At 48.0% G+C, this 17,285-nt stretch overlaps 3 protein-coding genes across 4 annotated transcripts; 1 reads left to right on the forward strand and 2 right to left on the reverse strand.

Annotated features, from left to right (window-relative positions):
• Positions 1–682: 682 nt before the first annotated feature.
• Positions 683–1,571, reverse strand: LOC135596009 (uncharacterized). The gene has a single exon (XM_065087645.1). The coding sequence runs from the start codon at positions 1,479–1,481 to the stop codon at positions 1,041–1,043; it is 441 nt and encodes a 146-aa protein (XP_064943717.1). The 5' UTR covers positions 1,482–1,571; the 3' UTR covers positions 683–1,040.
• An 8,216-nt stretch (positions 1,572–9,787) lies between these two features.
• LOC135596010 (17.0 kDa class II heat shock protein-like) lies at positions 9,788–10,526 on the reverse strand. Its single transcript, XM_065087646.1, has one exon. It carries the CDS (start codon positions 10,447–10,449, stop codon positions 9,964–9,966), a length of 486 nt encoding a protein of 161 aa, XP_064943718.1. The 5' UTR covers positions 10,450–10,526; the 3' UTR covers positions 9,788–9,963.
• Positions 10,527–11,097: 571 nt separating this feature from the next.
• Positions 11,098–16,301, forward strand: LOC135596011 (DEAD-box ATP-dependent RNA helicase 42-like). Of its 2 annotated transcripts, XM_065087647.1 has the most exons (3): positions 11,098–14,563; positions 15,856–15,951; positions 16,051–16,301. In XM_065087647.1, exons 1-3 carry the CDS (start codon positions 11,206–11,208, stop codon positions 16,104–16,106), a joined length of 3,510 nt encoding a protein of 1,169 aa, XP_064943719.1. In that variant the 5' UTR covers positions 11,098–11,205; the 3' UTR covers positions 16,107–16,301. The 2 variants fall into 2 exon arrangements, with proteins under 2 accessions (XP_064943719.1, XP_064943720.1); XM_065087648.1 differs by lacking the exon at positions 15,856–15,951 and having other exon boundaries at positions 11,099–14,563.
• The last annotated feature ends 984 nt before the right edge of the window (positions 16,302–17,285 follow it).

The following is a 17,285-nucleotide window of genomic DNA, read 5'->3' on the forward strand; positions in this document are numbered from 1 at the left end:
GTCACCATCGACCACCACTAAAAATATAATTGAGATGTTCAAATTATCTTTTTGTTTATCATTTTCAGACTTTTTGTATATCGTTTTCACAACCATAGTCCAACCTACCGGAAGGCCCAAGTCGCAATCAATCTGGCGCAATCATTTTCAGACTTTTTGTATATCGTTTTCACTACCATTGCCCATAAGGCGCAATCAATCTGTCAATTCTCTCGTCTCCGCTGCTTCCCTACCTCCATACATTTGTACCCGCTCCGGAGTCCATGGTTGAGATTCCACAGCAATTTCTTCTAATTTTCCCTCGTAGAGAAAGAATCCAAATCCCCCTCTCTCGTCAATCTCTTGCCGCTCGGTTGACCGTGGCCAATTTCAATCATTTTCATGGGACCCTTAAATCACAGCCGCATACGGTGACTCCAATTTTCGTAGATTGCATCATCTCTCACTGATACATCCATCTATGAATCTGAATAATCTACTAGAATTTTTGTTCATTCAAAGAAAAAGGATTTCTTTTCTTATTTTAAAATTTAAAACACGCTAGAGGTCCCGCAGAGTCAAGACAACGGTCATTAGTCATCAATCCAACGGTGCCGAGTAACGTGATTTGTACCGACGAAATACATAGTGAGGTTGAGCAGTGGCCGTGAATAGGAGAGGCGGATAAGAAGAATAGTCGAGCTGAACGAAATGGACAACTCTTTTCTTCGTTACGATTAGCTGTGACATCTCTATTATTAGTATTAATTTTTTCGACAACTCTTTTCTTACAGATAAAAGACACGATGGTCTCAATATCCTGATAGTTAAATACGGTCAACATCTTGCAACATCTTCGACGCCCTCTAGTCCGGAATATTATAGGAGAACAAGCTTCTACCACGCCGAGGCGAATGGAAATTGTCCGCAGTGCAGTATCGGACGATTTTGATCCTTTAGGACGGCTTTCTCCGTGTTTCTTCTGCTCTCGTCGATTTTTTCCTTCGCTCTCCTTTGATCTAACAATTAAGCGATGCAGCGACGCACCGCCCCGTTTCATCTTAAGGCTTGTTTCCATTCGCAGTTTGGTGGATCGGGGGCTCTCGATAGACGAAGAACGCATAAAAGCCTCCGATGATGGTGGCAGATCCCACGCACCACACGACCACCGCGACGGGCCACGGCATGACGGAGGCCACCTTGTAGGAAAACATGGTGGTGAGCAGGGCGGTGAGGAACCAGACCGCCACCTTGAGCCTCTCCTTGTGGCGCTGGTTGGACCTCTCGAACTGTCGGAGACACCAGAACAAGGAGACGAGGTCGGCATAGGCGACGATGACGAAGGACAAGGCCCAGAGGTCGTGAATGGACCTGTAGGCGGCGGTGACGCTATTATAGGTCAAGAATGCAAAGCCCAGAAGGGTGATCAATGAGTAGTCGTCTTTGCGGGCGTCCAGCGGAGGTTCCACATAAGGACGTTCTGCTCGCGGCGCCGCGGACATTGCCGGAGATGGCTTTTGCTTATCTGTCAACAGGACCCGATGGGAAGACTGGTTTTGAGAAGAGCACTCATTAATCAATGGGTGCGGGAGGTGGAATATATTTATAGTGGGAAGTGAGGATGGATGGTTTTCTATTGCATTCTAACACGAATCCGCTGTCCACTTGTCTCGACTTATTGTGGGGTTTCTGCGTCGGGTGACGGGACACGATGTTGAATAATAAAAGACATTTAATGTACGTCGGCATCCGATGCCATTAAATTTGTCCATTTCAGCTATCGGCCACTTGGAAGAACGTTACTCTGATGTTCCGGTTGGACCTCCACGCCCCATTTCATGCCCACGTTTCCATCTGACAACTCCCTCACCAGTGGGTGCCAGAGCCGTCACAGAGGGACCCCCTATCTCCCACCAAATGGCGAGCGACGGTGTGCCGTAGCCTGCACGAACATAAACTGCAGATTCAGCACCCCGGTCATTAACGTCACGGATGACGACATTGAAGAAGCGGCACACATGGTGGAGGCGTGATCGAGGGAAGGTTGCGGAAGCTTCACGGCACTTTCGGCAGGAGGACATAAAAGTGATGCGACGCTCGCTCACGCACCCACTTGCAGCCGTATGCAGGAACGCCGTAGTGGGGCCAACTTGAGAGGATGCACAATGGGTGGTAGAGGAAGTCGGGTGGTCGACCACACTCGTCTGTCTTTTATCCTCCACGTTTCTGTATTGTCCAAAATTGACTTCCAAGTCGGTCGACGATTGATGAACGGACCGAACGAAAGCGACTCTCTATCACACAGGAATGTGACCGCGCACCGCAACGCGACGCGTCTCTCTATCACACAATCAACTCGGTGTAAGAAAAGCTCCCGAATACATTTTGTACATCACATCCAATCGGAGTTTTCCATTTGAAACATTATTATTATATTATCGGATAAGAAGTAACTATGGTGGAGAGGTTGTATCTATCTATCATGTTAATTTTGCTCGTTACTAAGCTGCTGCTTCTTGCTTTTCTTTTTCTTTCATCAAGTGGCCATTGAAGTTTGTAAGTAGTACCATAATTACTTCTGAACGTGTTAGTAAATGATGCATTGATTAATTTGTTTTGCATGACCAATTTTTCCTGCTGATCTGGTTAAGTTAGTATACTTGTGTTTATGTTGTCAACTTCAATGTTCTTTGTGTGACTGATTTGATGCTACATTCTTTGTATTTCAGACCCAGCAGAAGCAGAAGGAACATTATCCAGAAAAAGGATGGTGATAAATAAATGATTTGTGAAGGCTGCTCGTTCGCCGATGGTGAGAGAGGATTTATAGCAAACCTCATATCCTAGACGTTGGTGAGATAAACATGACTTGGTTCTTTTCTTGCAGTGAGATATCGACACATATTCTGATATAAAAAAGAGATTAAGATGGATCGTAAAATATTCAAGTATTTCTATGTCCTTTTTTTTTTCTTCTCCCGATGCTGATGCTGATGCTGTGATAAACTGGTTGCTGTTAGTTCTCGTGCTGAACTGAAATGGTAACAGATACGATCGAACATTCCATCTGATAAGGACAAAAATGACGAAAAGACTCGCGTGACGTCAGCTGCCTCTGACAAAGCCTCACACCCCTAGGTCGATGTAGACTGGGGCACCGACCGAGGCGCATTAACGTCCTGCTCGAGCTCGGTTCTTCACGCCACGCCAACACCAATGTCAGACGCTACCAGCCTGCCCCTGCAAGCGGGCATATCAGGGAACAGTAAGCTTCCCTATAAATACCCTTACCTTCTGAACGGAAAGGGGGACTGGGGACTTCGACTTGGACTGAGACTGCAACTTCTACTTCTCCCTCTAAAACCCTCTCCACTTCCACTGACTGGATCGTCGGAGGGGTCGGGCCGAGCTTCCGACCCGACCTCTGTGCAGGTACTAAGAAGACGACGTCCAGTCAGGCCACTGAACGAGGGGCCACCCCCCGGAGGAGCTGATGACCCCGCACACCCCCGACCCGGACGTTCGTCGAAGCCCGACTCGGAAAGATCCCCTCGTCGACCGGGCCCGAACCAAGCCGCATCGGCCCCGAGGCCACGACATAAGGGTGTTCACACCAACATTTTGACACTAGAAGGAGGGCCCGCCCCAGCATGTCGAGGGATCACCAGGTCAGCTTTGACGAACCCACAGTTGTGGGGCCATACCCGGCCGTGGCTTCGGGGGAACGCCCCCCGCTTCGGGGACCTCGGGACGAAGGTCTCGCCATGACCTCGGAACGCTATGGGCGAACATTCAACAACCTGGGCCTGTCATTGCCCGACGGTGCCCCAGCCGACTCAACGCCCGTGTCACCCGAGGCCTTTCAGGCCCTCGCTCACCAAGTCCAAGCTCTAACCGGCATGGTGCAATCTATCATCCCGCTGCACACACCCATCGCTCCACCGCTACGGCAAGAGGAGCCACCCGTTCAGGCTCGCACGCTGCCCCTGGAGTTTCTCGATTCGCCTCGGGTCCCGTCATTACCACTCGGGGATCGGGTGATGGCAAACCCGAGCGGCTGCCCAGACCCCGAGGCACTCTCTTCGGAATCCCTGTGGGCCCAACTGCGCTTCGTCATCCAGCGACTTGACGAGGTGCAGAAAGAGGTTCGCATGTCCAATGGAGAGCTTGGGGAGGACACTCACCAAGGGTCTCCCTTCACGCCCGAGATACAGGATCAAACAGTCCCCCCGGACTTCCGACTCCCCCCCTTGGACACTTACGACGGCTCCACCGACCCGACCGACCATGTGGCGGCCTTCCGCGCCCGAATGGCGCTATACGAGACCTCTAATGCCTTGACATGCAGGGCATTCCCCACCACCCCGAGGGGGCCGGCCCTCGCATGGTATGACGCCTTAAAGACCGGAATGATCACGTCCTTCGACCAGCTCGTCAATGGCTTCAAGCTCCACTTCATGGCCTATGCACGACCAAAGCCTTTCGCGGCGCTATTCCTTGGACTCAGACAAAGGGAGGACGAGCCCCTCTCACATTTTGTGGATCGCTTTGCCACGCGAATCCGGGGTTTGCCGGACACTCACCCCTCTCTGTTAGTGCAGGCGTTCGTGGTAGGCCTGCGACCTTCCAGACTTCTTTGGTCCCTTGCGGAGCGACCTCTCACCACGGTGCCAGAGATGCTCCAGCGGGCTGACCGGTACATCACAGCGGAGACCTGGGCGGCCGGGAGGAGAAGGGACGACTTCCGACCGCGGGCTCCATAAGAGAGGCCAAGCACTCGCAATGGCTACCCGATATAGTCCTCATGAAAGAAATCAAAGCCCTGCCTCGGACTTTTCCGAGCGAAGGTTCAGCACCTGCCTTACCTCCGCTCGACTCGCTGTTAGCCCCGGCCTAAACTCCTCCGAGCCAACACGGCTCGACGGGAGACAACCTCGAGTCGTGTCCTTCGGCTTGAACCACATTCCTCGGTCGCGTGACGCCCGAGACCACGCTTGCGCGATTTGCCCGCCTGCGTCATGCTACTCGGTCGCACGATGCCCGAGACCACACCTGCGCGGTTAGCCCACCCGCGTCGTGCTACTCGGTCGCACGATGCCCGAGACCACACCTGCGCGGCCAGCCCGCCTGCATCGTGCTCCTCGGCTTCCGGCTCCCGGGACACACCTATGCGGCCAGCCCGCCTGCGTCGTGCTCCTCAGCCCCCTGCTGCTCCCGAGACACACCTGCACTGTTCACCCGCCTGCGTCGTGCTCCTCGGCCTTCGGCTTCCGGGACACACCTGCGCGGTCAGCCCGCCTGCGTCATGCTCCTTGGCCCCTACTCTCGAGACACACCTGCGCAGATCACCCGCCTGCGTCGTGCTCCTCGGCCTCCGGCTCCCGGGACACACCTGCGCGGCAAGCCCGTCGGCGTCGTGCTCCTCGGCCCCCTGCTCCCGAGACACACCTGCGCGGTTCACCCGCCTGCGTCGTGCTCCTCGGCCTCCGGCTCCCGGGACACACCTGCGCGGCCAGCCCGCCTGCGTTGTGCTCCTCGGCCCCCTGCTCCCGAGACACACCTCCGCGGTTCACCCGCCTGCGTCGTGCTCCTCGGCCTCCGGCTCCCGGGACACACTTGCGCGGCCTGCCCGCCTGCATCGTGCTCCTCGGCCCCCTGCTCCCAAGACACACCTGCGCGGTTCACCCGCCTACGTCGTGCTCCTCGGCCTCCGGCTCCCGGGACACACCTGCGCGGCCAACCCACCTGCGTCGTGCTCCTCGGCCCCCGGCTCCCGAGGCACACCTGTGCGGTTCACCCGCCTGCGTCGTGCTCCTCGGCCTTCGGCTCCCGGGACACACCTGCGCGGCCAGCCCGCCTGCGTTGTGCTCCTCGGCCCCCTACTCCCGAGACACACCTGCGCGGTTCAGCCCGCCTGCGTCGTGCTCCTCGGCCTCCATACCCCTCGAGATACGCTTGCACGGCCAACCCGCCTGAAAGCTAAAGCCATGCATCGGGCTCCCAATACGAGAACCGACGCATAGCTTCTTTCCGGAGGAGAATATGATAAGGACAAAAATGGCGACAAGACTCGCGTGATGCCAGCTGCCTCTGACAAAGCCTCACACCCCCAAGTCAACGCAGATCGAGGAGCCGACCGAGGCGCATTAACGTCCTGCTCGAGCTCGGTTCTTCATGCCACGCCAACACCAATGTCAGTCGCTACCAGCCTGCCCCTGCAAGCGGGCACATCATGGAACAGTAAGCTTCCCTATAAATGCCCTTACCTTCTGAACGGAAAGGGGGACTGGGGACTTCGACTTGGACTGAGACTGCAACTTCTACTTCTCCCTCTAAAACCCTCTCCACTTCCACTGACTGGATCGTCGGAGGGGTCGGGCCGAGCTTCCGACCTGACCTCTCTGCAGGTACTAAGAAGACGACGTCCCGTCAGGCCACTGAACGAGGGGCCACCCCCCGGAGGAGCTGACGACCCCGCACGGCCCCGACCCGGACGTTCGTCGAAGCCCGACTCGAAAAGATCCCCTCGTCGATCGGGCCCGAACCAAGCCGCGTCGGCCCCGAGGCCACGGCATAAGGGTGTTCACACCAACACCATCCAAGTTTAGAGGAGACACCATGTTTGATTCCTGTCAACCAAATGGTCGGTTGTCGGTCTTAGCATTGAAGATGTCTCGACTTGGGCAAGTTCCTAACTCTTGGTAGCTACACTCCGAGAACCGTCCAACCGAAAGGTTGTCGGGTACTTTGGATCAACCTTGGCTTCGGCACTTATTTCTACAAGAAAACTGGAAAAAACGCCATTCAGATGGTTTCTGCTATTACGTGGTAATGAAGTTGTTAACAATAACTGATGTCGAGGAGTTAAGGATTGATTTGAAAAAGTCTCGTTATAGCTATTTTACAGTAGTCTCCTTATGGAAGAAGAAGGTCCAACCCATGATATTGTCATTGGATTCTTAAGATTCACTAAGCCTCTTCTACATCCTAAGCTAATGGAGCTTCTGGTCGAAGATCCTGTCATATTCAAGTCATCAAGGTCATGAGAACACTCTTCAAGGAGAAGCAAGTACAACTTATTAACTTCCTGAGGTAAAATGCTAAGGTGTTTGTATAGTCATCGAGAGATATGTCAGGAATAGATCCTGACATGGCCTGGTACTACCTGAAAATTTACCACGATGTTTGACTTGTGAAGCAAAAACCTTGTAAGTTAACAGGTGATTATCGACGAGATGGATAAGTTGCTAAAATCAAGATTCATTGCAGTATCCTTGATGGCTTGCTAAAATTATATTAGTTAAAGAAAAACTTAATAAAAATTAAAGAATGTGTATCGATTACATCAATCTTAAAAAAGCATATCCAAAGGATAACTGCTCTCGGATCCATTCTCGAGATACAACCAAATAAGAATGGTGCCACGGGATCAGGAACACACATTCTTCATCACGGATCATGACATATATTATCTAGAGTCATGTCATTTGAATTGAAAAATATATGGGTGACATGTCAAATGATGGTGAATAAAATATTCAAACATCAATCAGGAGGAGGAATGTCGAGGTATATGTGGATGGCATGATAATCAAAAATAGAACAACCAACTTACACCTCGTGAACTTGGTCTAGACATTTCGGGTTTTGAAAAGATATAACATATGCATCAATACAACCAAGTGTGCTTCCGGAGTTAACTCAAAAAAAAATTCTTAGATTCATTGTTTATTAGTGAGGAATATATGCAAACCCTAAAAAAATTTGTACTATATTAGAGATGCATCCATCTAGGAAGCACAACAGTTAACAAGGTAAATAACAATGCTTAGCAAATTCTTATCCCAGTTCGACGTTAAGTGTTTGCCATTCTTTCGGGCACTAAAAAATCTAAAGGGTTTCTCGTGGAATCAGAAATGTCAAGTGGCATTTGAGAAGTTGAAGTACCATCTCGCTCAATTGCTGTTGCTATTCTCTATTCTGGATAAAGCCCTCAACCTCTATGTCGTCACTATTAAGCAGGTTGTCAACTCAGTATCAGTGCAAGACGACTCGAAAGTCGAAAGACTCATCTATGACATTAGCCATATACTAAGTGGAGCTAAGGAGCGATACCCCCTGCATCGAGAGGTTGGCTTTTGGCAAGGAAACTTCACCTCTATTTTTAAGTTCACCTCATATAAGTGATCATTAATTAATCACTCAGATAAATCCTTTCGTTATTTGATGTCTCGGGTCAGATGCTGAGGTGGTCGATAGAGCTAGGCGAGTTTGACATCTGATATTTACTGATGGTTACCATTAAAGCTCAAGCATTGACCGATTTCATATATGAGCTGACCTCCTTGTCCGAGGTTGAAGCTGATAACCACACCTCGTCGATATGGACCTTGTTCGTAGATGGTTCCACCACTTCGAAAAGGGGCGACACTAGACTTATCGTGAAAGATCCGAACAAGTATATATATGAATAAGTTATACAATTCGAGTTCAAAACCTCCAATAACAAGGCTAAATACGAAGCACTTCTCTTGAGACTTCAACTCGCTCAAGAGTTTAAGGTGTAGAACTTGACGGTTTTTATTGATTCACAATTAATCATGAGCCAAGTTGACGAGTGTTACGAAGTCCAATATGGGACCATGACGAAATGCCTTGTTGAGGTGTAGCGGTTCGTCCGAAAGCTTCTCTTGACTCAATGTGTTGCAGGTACCTCACATAGAAATACTCAAGTTAATGCACTTATTAGATTAGCACCTGGGCTTCGAACGAAGGATGGCCGATAGTTGAGACATTGTCGATTTAAACCAAGGACACAACGTGATCACGATTGATGAGAAACCAAGCTAGATCGATGAGATCCTACACCACAAGAAATATGAGACACTCTTCGTTGACCTCGTAATGACTAAAAAAGTAAGATATTATCAAGAACGATATTACGTAATAAACGATCACCTATAATAAAAATCTTTTTATATAATTAATAATACAAAATTAAATATAATTATACATGAAGTGAAGTGAAGTGACGTCGGCGCCACACAAAATCCCAATCAGACACGAAGCCAATATAAAACATCAAACCATCATAGGATTACTACTAACGAATCCGCTGCAATGCGAGCTCATTGCATCGCAGCGCGTCTTTGTATGACGTTCATATCACACAATCAATGAGAGTTTCTCATTATTATTATTATTATTATTATTATTATTATTATTATTATTATTATTAGAAAGAAAATAAAAAATTGATAACATATATCAGATGCTGAAACAAAAAATTGAAAGTAAATACATAATTATAATTCGTGAGACATTGAATCGGAACGTTTGATATGTTTCAAAACTTTTTATCGCTCCTGTTTGAAACACTTTGGGAACAGTAAACTATACAGGAAGGAGCCTTTTCATAAATTAGTTTGATATCAATCACGTCGATGTGCAAGTTTGGGGCCGATTCCCTGTTTTGGTCCCGTCTCAAGCGGAACCAATCTGACCCATTGGAGATGGATGCGCAGCCCAAATATCCAAACCCTGGGGCTGTGGATGTGGCCGCTCCGACGTCGTCGAAAAGCGTCACATTTAACTACCAATCATGTTGGAGACTTAGCCGCCACACTGGGAGGAAATGTGTCGACCTAAATTGTCGTCGGACGCCATTCATAAGGCACCACGATCAGATTGCTACTGATGATGCCCAACACCAAAATTGGTCACGCAGATGTAGATTTAGAATAGAGGCGCTGATGAACCATTTCATTTCTGAATGCTTGCATCAAACGCGGCACAAAGGAACAAACACTTCCACAAACACCATAGATTGATTCATAACACGATTTGCTCACATCGAGCTACCAGACGGGGTTGCGAACCACACCCCCAAACACCACAAAGAAGACGTCGAAAGCAGACATGGAAAGTAAATAGTAGTAACTGCGTCACTCCACAGCAAAGTAGTAACGATAATTTAGTTAGCAATCAGGCGACCTTGACCTCGATGGTTTTGGGCTTCTTGGGCTCCGGCGGCGGCACCTTCTGGACGGTGACGGTGAGCACACCGTCCTGGCACATCGCCGAAATAGCGTCGACGTCGGCGTTATCGGGGAGGGAGAACTTGCGCATGAACTTGCCGACGCGGCGCTCCATCCGCAGGTACTTGACCCCGCCGTCCTTGCCGTCCTCCCCGTCGGGGCCTCGCTTGCGCTCGCCGCTGACGACGAGGACGCGGCCGTCCTCGACCTGGACCTTGATCTCGCCCCCCTTGAGTCCCGGCATGTCCACGACGAAGACGTAGGCGCCGGGGAGCTCCTTGACGTCGGCCGGGGTGGTGGCCATGGCCTTGGCGTCGCGGACGTAGGTGTGGCTGGGCCCGCCGAAGGTCTTCTCCATCTCGTCAGGCATGTCCATCAGGTGCTGCAGCGTCGACAACAAAGGACCATCCAGACCGACCATTCTCACATCCATCTCCGTTAGCTAGTGGCTTCAGTCGCTTCTTCTCTGCTGTGCTCCTTTCTCGCTTTCTCTGCCGTGGGAAAGGACGTTGCCCCCATATATACAAGTGCGAGCGAGAGAGAGAGAGAGAGGGGGGAGAGATCGCTCGGGAATCGTCGAGAAGGAGAAGGAAGCTTCGGAGCGTGAGTCTGGAAGGCTCCGGAAGCGCATCGGGCGTGGACCGGAACCTTCGGCTCTACTTAGGTAGAAACTTCTCTGGGCTGGTGGGCCGATGATGGGCTGTTGATTCCCGAAGCTTCCTTATGGTGGGTCGTATGGATTTGGGTGAACCTGAAGTTTAATTAAATGGTGAACACGTTATCATAATTAGTGCACTTTAATGTCTTAATTCGTTATGCGTCATGGTCGATAGGACACAAGAGAGAAATCAATTAGTGGGACGGCAAAAATCGAAAGGCGAGACGATCCTCTTTTCATATGCTGTATTGTTGTCTGGAGTTATATGCTCAAAAGTGGTATTGGTATTGAAGAGGCAACAGGAAAATTTACGATCAACGCGTTGGTATGCTTTGGGTTTGGCTCGACCCATCGATCGATCTCGGTTTGAGCATACGTCAGAGTGGACACCACGCGGAGTCGGGTTTATAGAGAGGCATTTCTTCGTTTCGTCCGATTATTCTTTGTTGTTTTGGTTCGGCCTCATCTGGTGGAGAGTAGGGAGTGGTTTCCCCACGTCGTTTTTGCCATCGTTAGGGTTTCGTCGACGAGATGGACGACGGGAAGCCGAGGAAGGAGGAGTCGAGGCGGAGCGATCGGGAAAGGGCTAAAGAGGAGAGGAGCGGCGACCGCCACCGCGACAGGGACAAGCACCGGGACCGGGACTCTGAGCGCGGCGATCGCGAGAGCCGGCGGTCCGAGCGGGAGCACAGCGTCGAGGGCAAGCATCACCGTGATTCTCGCCACAAAAAGGAGAGGGAGAGGGAGAAGGAGAAGGATAAGGAGCGCGCCAAAGAGAGGGCCAGAGATCGGGAGAAGGAGAGGGATAGGGATAGAGAAGACAGGGATAGGGAAAGAGAGGAGAGGGCGAGGGAGAGGGAGAAGGAGAGGGAAAAGGAGAAAGCCAGGGAGGATAGAGAAAAGGAGAGGGAGAGGGCCAGAAAAAGGGAGGAGAAGGAACGAGAGAAGGAGGATAGAGAGAGGGAAAGAGAAAGAGAGAGGGAGAGGGCAAAGGAGAAGCGGCGGGGGCTGGAAAGTGACGAGGAGGGCCATGACAGGAAGCGCCGAAGGAGGGATGACCACCGTGACCGTGATCGTGAGCAGAGCAGCCGGGTCGACAGACACCGGGAAGGGAGTGAGGATAACAGGAAGAGCCGGGCCGTTGAGGAGGAGATGGATAATAAGGAAACTAAGACTCGTGAGGAGGTCCTGGAAGAGGAGCAGCGGAAGTTGGATGAAGAAATCGACAAGCGGCGACGTAGGGTCCAGGAGTGGCAGGAGATGCGGAGGAAGAAGGAAGAGGAGGAGAGAGAGAAGATGGGTGACGGCAATGGCAAGGAGGAGGAAGCCAAGTCTGGCAAGAATTGGACTTTGGAAGGGGAGTCTGATGATGAGGAAACTGCAGCTTCCTCAAAGTCTGACAAGGGCATGTCTGTTGATGGAGAAAGTCCCAAGCCGATAGATGGAGATGGGGAAGCTATGGCTGTGGATCCTGTGGATGAAGATGTTGTTCCTCAGGACTCTGAAGAAGGAAATGATAATGGTGAGGAAGAAATTGACCCACTCGATGCCTTCATGATGTCCACGGTATTTCCTGAAGTTGAGAGGTTGCAGAGTGCTGAGCTTGCGGCCATGCCTGATGAAAAGAAAGCCTCCCCTGGAAAGGCTTCTAAGGAAGTTGTTAGTAATGGTGGTCGGCAGAGAAAAGGTGAGAAGAATGCAATGGGGAGGATAATTCCAGGTGAAGATTCTGATCCTGACTATGAGGATCTGGAGAATGAGGAGGTTGCTGTGGAGGATGAAGATGATGAAGAGTTCATGAAAAGGGTCAAGAAGACGAAGGCTGAAAAGCTGTCAATTGTGGACCACTCAAAGATCCAGTACTTACCTTTCAGGAAAAATTTGTACATTGAATTGAAGGAGATCTCAAGGATGTCAGCCGAGGAGGTTTCAGCCTACCGCAAGCAGCTTGAACTGAAGATACACGGGAAGGATGTGCCTAAGCCGATTAGGACATGGAGTCAGGCTGGACTGGGTACCAAAATACTGGATACAATTAAGAAGCTTAACTTTGAAAAGCCTATGCCCATTCAAGCTCAGGCACTCCCCATCATCATGAGTGGACGGGACTGCATCGGAATTGCAAAGACTGGTTCAGGTAAGACGCTAGCTTTTGTTTTACCAATGCTCAGACATATTAAAGACCAGCCTGAGGTGGTGTCTGGTGAGGGTCCTATTGGACTTGTCATGGCTCCTACCAGGGAGCTTGTTCAACAGATTTATAGTGACATCAAGAAGTTTGCAAAGCCATTAAACATCAACTGTGTGCCAGTGTATGGAGGCTCAGGTGTTGCTCAGCAGATCAGTGAGCTAAAGCGGGGTACTGAGATTGTGGTTTGCACTCCTGGTCGGATGATAGATATTCTCTGCACAAGTGGTGGAAAAATCACTAATCTTCGCAGGGTAACCTTCTTGGTCATGGATGAAGCTGATAGAATGTTTGACATGGGCTTTGAGCCTCAGATCACCAGGATAATCCAGAATACACGGCCGGATCGCCAGACAGTTCTGTTTTCAGCTACATTTCCTCGGCAAGTGGAAATATTAGCTCGCAAGGTGTTGAACAAGCCTGTCGAGATCCAAGTTGGTGGTAGAAGTGTAGTTAACAAAGATATCACTCAATTGGTTGAGGTTAGACCAGAAAGTGAGAGGTTCTTGAGGCTATTGGAACTCCTAGGCGAATGGTATGAGAAGGGAAAGATTCTTATTTTTGTTCATTCACAAGATAAATGTGATGCTCTCTTTAGGGATTTACTGAAGCATGGTTATCCGTGCCTGTCCCTTCATGGTGCTAAGGATCAGACTGACCGTGAATCTACAATATCTGATTTCAAGAGTAATATCTGCAACCTTTTAATTGCCACTAGCATTGCCGCAAGAGGTTTAGATGTGAAAGAGCTTGAGCTTGTGGTGAACTTTGATGTCCCGAACCACTATGAAGATTATGTTCATCGTGTTGGCAGAACTGGTCGAGCAGGCAGAAAAGGCTGTGCTATCACATTTATTTCACAGGAAGATGAGCGTTATGCACCCGATCTAGTGAAAGCCTTGGAACTTTCTGAACAAGCTGTTCCTGCAGATCTGAAGGCATTAGCTGATGGCTTCATGGCAAAGGTTAACCAGGGAACTGAGCATGCTCATGGAACTGGCTATGGCGGAAGCGGTTTTAAGTTTAATGAAGAAGAGGATGAAGCAAGGAAAGCTGCAAAGAAAGCTCAGGCAAGAGAATATGGGTTTGAGGAAGATAAATCAGATTCAGATTCTGAGGATGAAGGGGTGCGAAAGGCTGGTGGTGATCTGTCGCAGGCTGCAGCAATCGCTGCCCAAGTCGCAGCATTAGCTGCAGTTTCGAAGGTAGCTAATACTTCAATGCCAGTTCAGGTTGCCACCCAATTGCCTTTCGCTGGCGCCCTACCCTCTGGGAACCTTTCTAGTGTAGCTGCTCTAGCTTCCACTCCTGGCACTGCTTTGCCTGGAGAGGCTGCTGCTAGAGCAGCTGCAATAGCTGCTGCATTGAATTTGCAGCACAATTTGGCAAAGATACAAGCTGAAGCTATGCCTCAACACTATGAAGCTGAGTTGGAGATCAATGACTTCCCACAGAATGCTCGTTGGAAGGTCACCCACAAAGAGACGTTAGGTCCAATTTCAGAGTGGACGGGAGCTGCTATTACTACTAGGGGCCAATACTTTCCACCGGGCAAGATTGCTGGTCCAGGAGAACGCAAACTTTACCTATATATTGAGGGCCCTACTGAGTCTTCTGTTAAGAAAGCTAAAGCTGAGGTGAAAAGAGTCCTGGAGGATTACACAGCTCAGGCTTTGAATCTTCCTAGTGCTTCCCAACCAGGCAAGTATTCTGTTATTTAAAGACCATGTTCGTTCCCGAGTATCTGGAATGACTTTTGGTGGATGGATCATGCTCAGCATTCTGCCATTATCTTGGATCACTGACTTCTCAATTTTTCTTCTTTAACCGATGTTTCCTATATTCATCGTCAATGTCTGATCTACTCAGGTTCTGCTTATTGCGATTTGCTATATTCTAACAGTACCAAATTTTTTATGCTAGAGACCTAAGTTTGTATATTGTTGTGGGGTATGCTTTCTTGGATGTTCAAGTTGCTATACTTCGTGGAAGTGCTGGTTTACTAAGACATTGAATGTAAGATAAAAGGAACCTTGTTTTCCTGGGGTCTTTCATTTGAACCTTATGGAATCTTCTTGACTGGCTGTGGTTTAGTGGGCGATTGAGTGTTGTTTTTTGTGCCGTCATTAGATCATAATAACAGCCATTGTATTCCTTGGCTAGAGGTGATCACAAATATACTATGACAACAAATTCTTCTTTCTAGACCTATGTGGTGGCTTGTGCCACCATCAAACAGATGGTAATTACCCCCTTGTTTAAGTTCTCTTTTCAGTGGGTTTTTTCAGTGAACTCTTCAGTTCCCCCAGAGCGTCTCTGTTCTATATTTTTAATTCTTTTATTCTCACATTTAAAAAAGAAAAAGACTTATGAATGGATTTCTTCATTAAGATGAAGTTGCATATGCTGTATTTACCTATCATTCTGTAGGAACATGTTTTCATCTCAAGGAAAATAAAAAAAATCATGGCCAGAAATGTTGATCTGGGGTAGATCTGATTAGTTCATGGTGTGATATAAAGAAGGGCCAGGTACTAGGATGAGAATTGATTGGCAAAGATTCTTAACCTTTTTGTTGTAGCTGCTGATTGCCTTTATTCTGGATGCTTTGCTTTTTTTCAAACAGTTATAAATAATCAACTTTATGTGCCTGGTTGTTATGACTTGATCATCTAAAGTTCATATCTGTAGCAATTTTTGGACCTGTGTTTGTTGTTGCGACTGTCCACTCTATTTGAGCTTTCATCAGCGGAGTACTTTGTCAGTGATTGTAGTGCAGGGAAAAACTTTTGAGAAATATGATTTTTTTGTTTTTTGCTTTTTTTTTTTTGGGGTGGTTTTTCGGTGATATTGTGTGCTCAAGTAACATAAAGAAGGTTTCTATAACTCAATTATGATGCATGCATTGGTCAGCTGGCATGTATGTGATCTTGATTGATTTGGATGAGTGTTCCTTCTTTGATTGTGTGCTCTCTTCCTTTTTTTGGCATGAGGATGTGGCCTGTGCTTCTGCTTGCGCATGTTGTTCGCGGATGATCCTGCACTGGCATTCAGGGAGTCGGTCGTGGTGGTTAACAATGGCATCACATGTGACAGGACACAGTTCTTCTATTAAAATATTGCCTTCTCCTGTCTTTCTTTTCTTTCTTGCGTACAGGTTTCTGATATTATATGATCTGTTTTTGTAGGTCCGTATGGCAATTACGGAAAGTTTCTCATTCTCCAGGTCCAGCTTTATTGTTGATCTCTGTGTTTTTCACGATATTGTCATTGTCTGTGGTCATTATCTGTGAGATACACCAAATTGACCTTATAAGTTGGTTGGGTGAGACTTACTTGCTTAGAGTTAGAAATGTAGCAGCTTGTAAGACTAGACATACGTCCTTTTTTTGTGTTTTCGGGACTTTGACATCCACGGATCTCATTGGTTTTTGTGTCAGTCTTGATTTCCAGCGCCACTAGCAAATAATTGTCTCAGGGCTTCTATCTTCACTCTAATCCGTTCAAATTTTCATGTTATCTAAATAGCATTCTGTTCTCATTTTTATCTCCAATCTTTTGAACGTCCGACAGATGTTTTGGCTGGATGTTAAGCTCGAAAATTTGCCCTCATGAAATGATATTGTTGTTTTACTGATTCTAAAACAAACATCATGCCGGATGAGATCCTTGTTTTACTGATTCTAAAACAAACATCATGCCGGATGAGATCCTAAACAGTCATGGGTTTAGATATAGGGGGTGCCTGTAGAAGAATCAGACATGATGTCTATTTTAGAATCAGTAAAACAACATGATGACTGTTTTAGAATCTTGTCTGTTTTAGAATTAGATGTGATGTTTGTTTTATATAGTGATGATCTCATCCGATGTGATGATTGTTTTACATATAATGATGTCTGTTTTAGAATCGGTAAAAGAACTTGATGTCTGTTTTAGAATTATTAGTGAATGTGATATTTGTTTTAGGATCAGTAAAACAATGTGATGCCTGTTTTAGAATCAGTAAAAACTATCAATGGGGTGCTTGTAAAACATGCATCATGTTGTTTTATTTACTGATTCTTTTACTGATCCTAAAACAGATGTCATGTTCTTTTCTTAATTCTAAAATAGACATCACGTCTGATTTTTTTTACAGGTGCGCCACTATGTATGAAACAGGCACCGTCTCGGATGAGATCCCCAAAATAGATATTACATCTAATTCCAAAACAGACGTGGTTCTAAAAGAAATATCATGATGTTGTTTTACTGATTCGAAAACAAACATCACGTTTGATTCCATCGACAGGCATTACATCAGACAATTGATTCTTTTATAAGCATCCTACTGATTCTGAAACAGACATATCATATTGGATGAGATCTTGAACAAGCATCGGTTTATGTACAATGGGGGGCGGCTGTAAAAGTTGTTGTA

Source organism: Musa acuminata, chromosome BXJ1-10 (genome assembly GCF_036884655.1).
Source record: "Musa acuminata AAA Group cultivar baxijiao chromosome BXJ1-10, Cavendish_Baxijiao_AAA, whole genome shotgun sequence".
NCBI classification, from domain to species: Eukaryota; Viridiplantae; Streptophyta; class Magnoliopsida; order Zingiberales; family Musaceae; genus Musa; species Musa acuminata.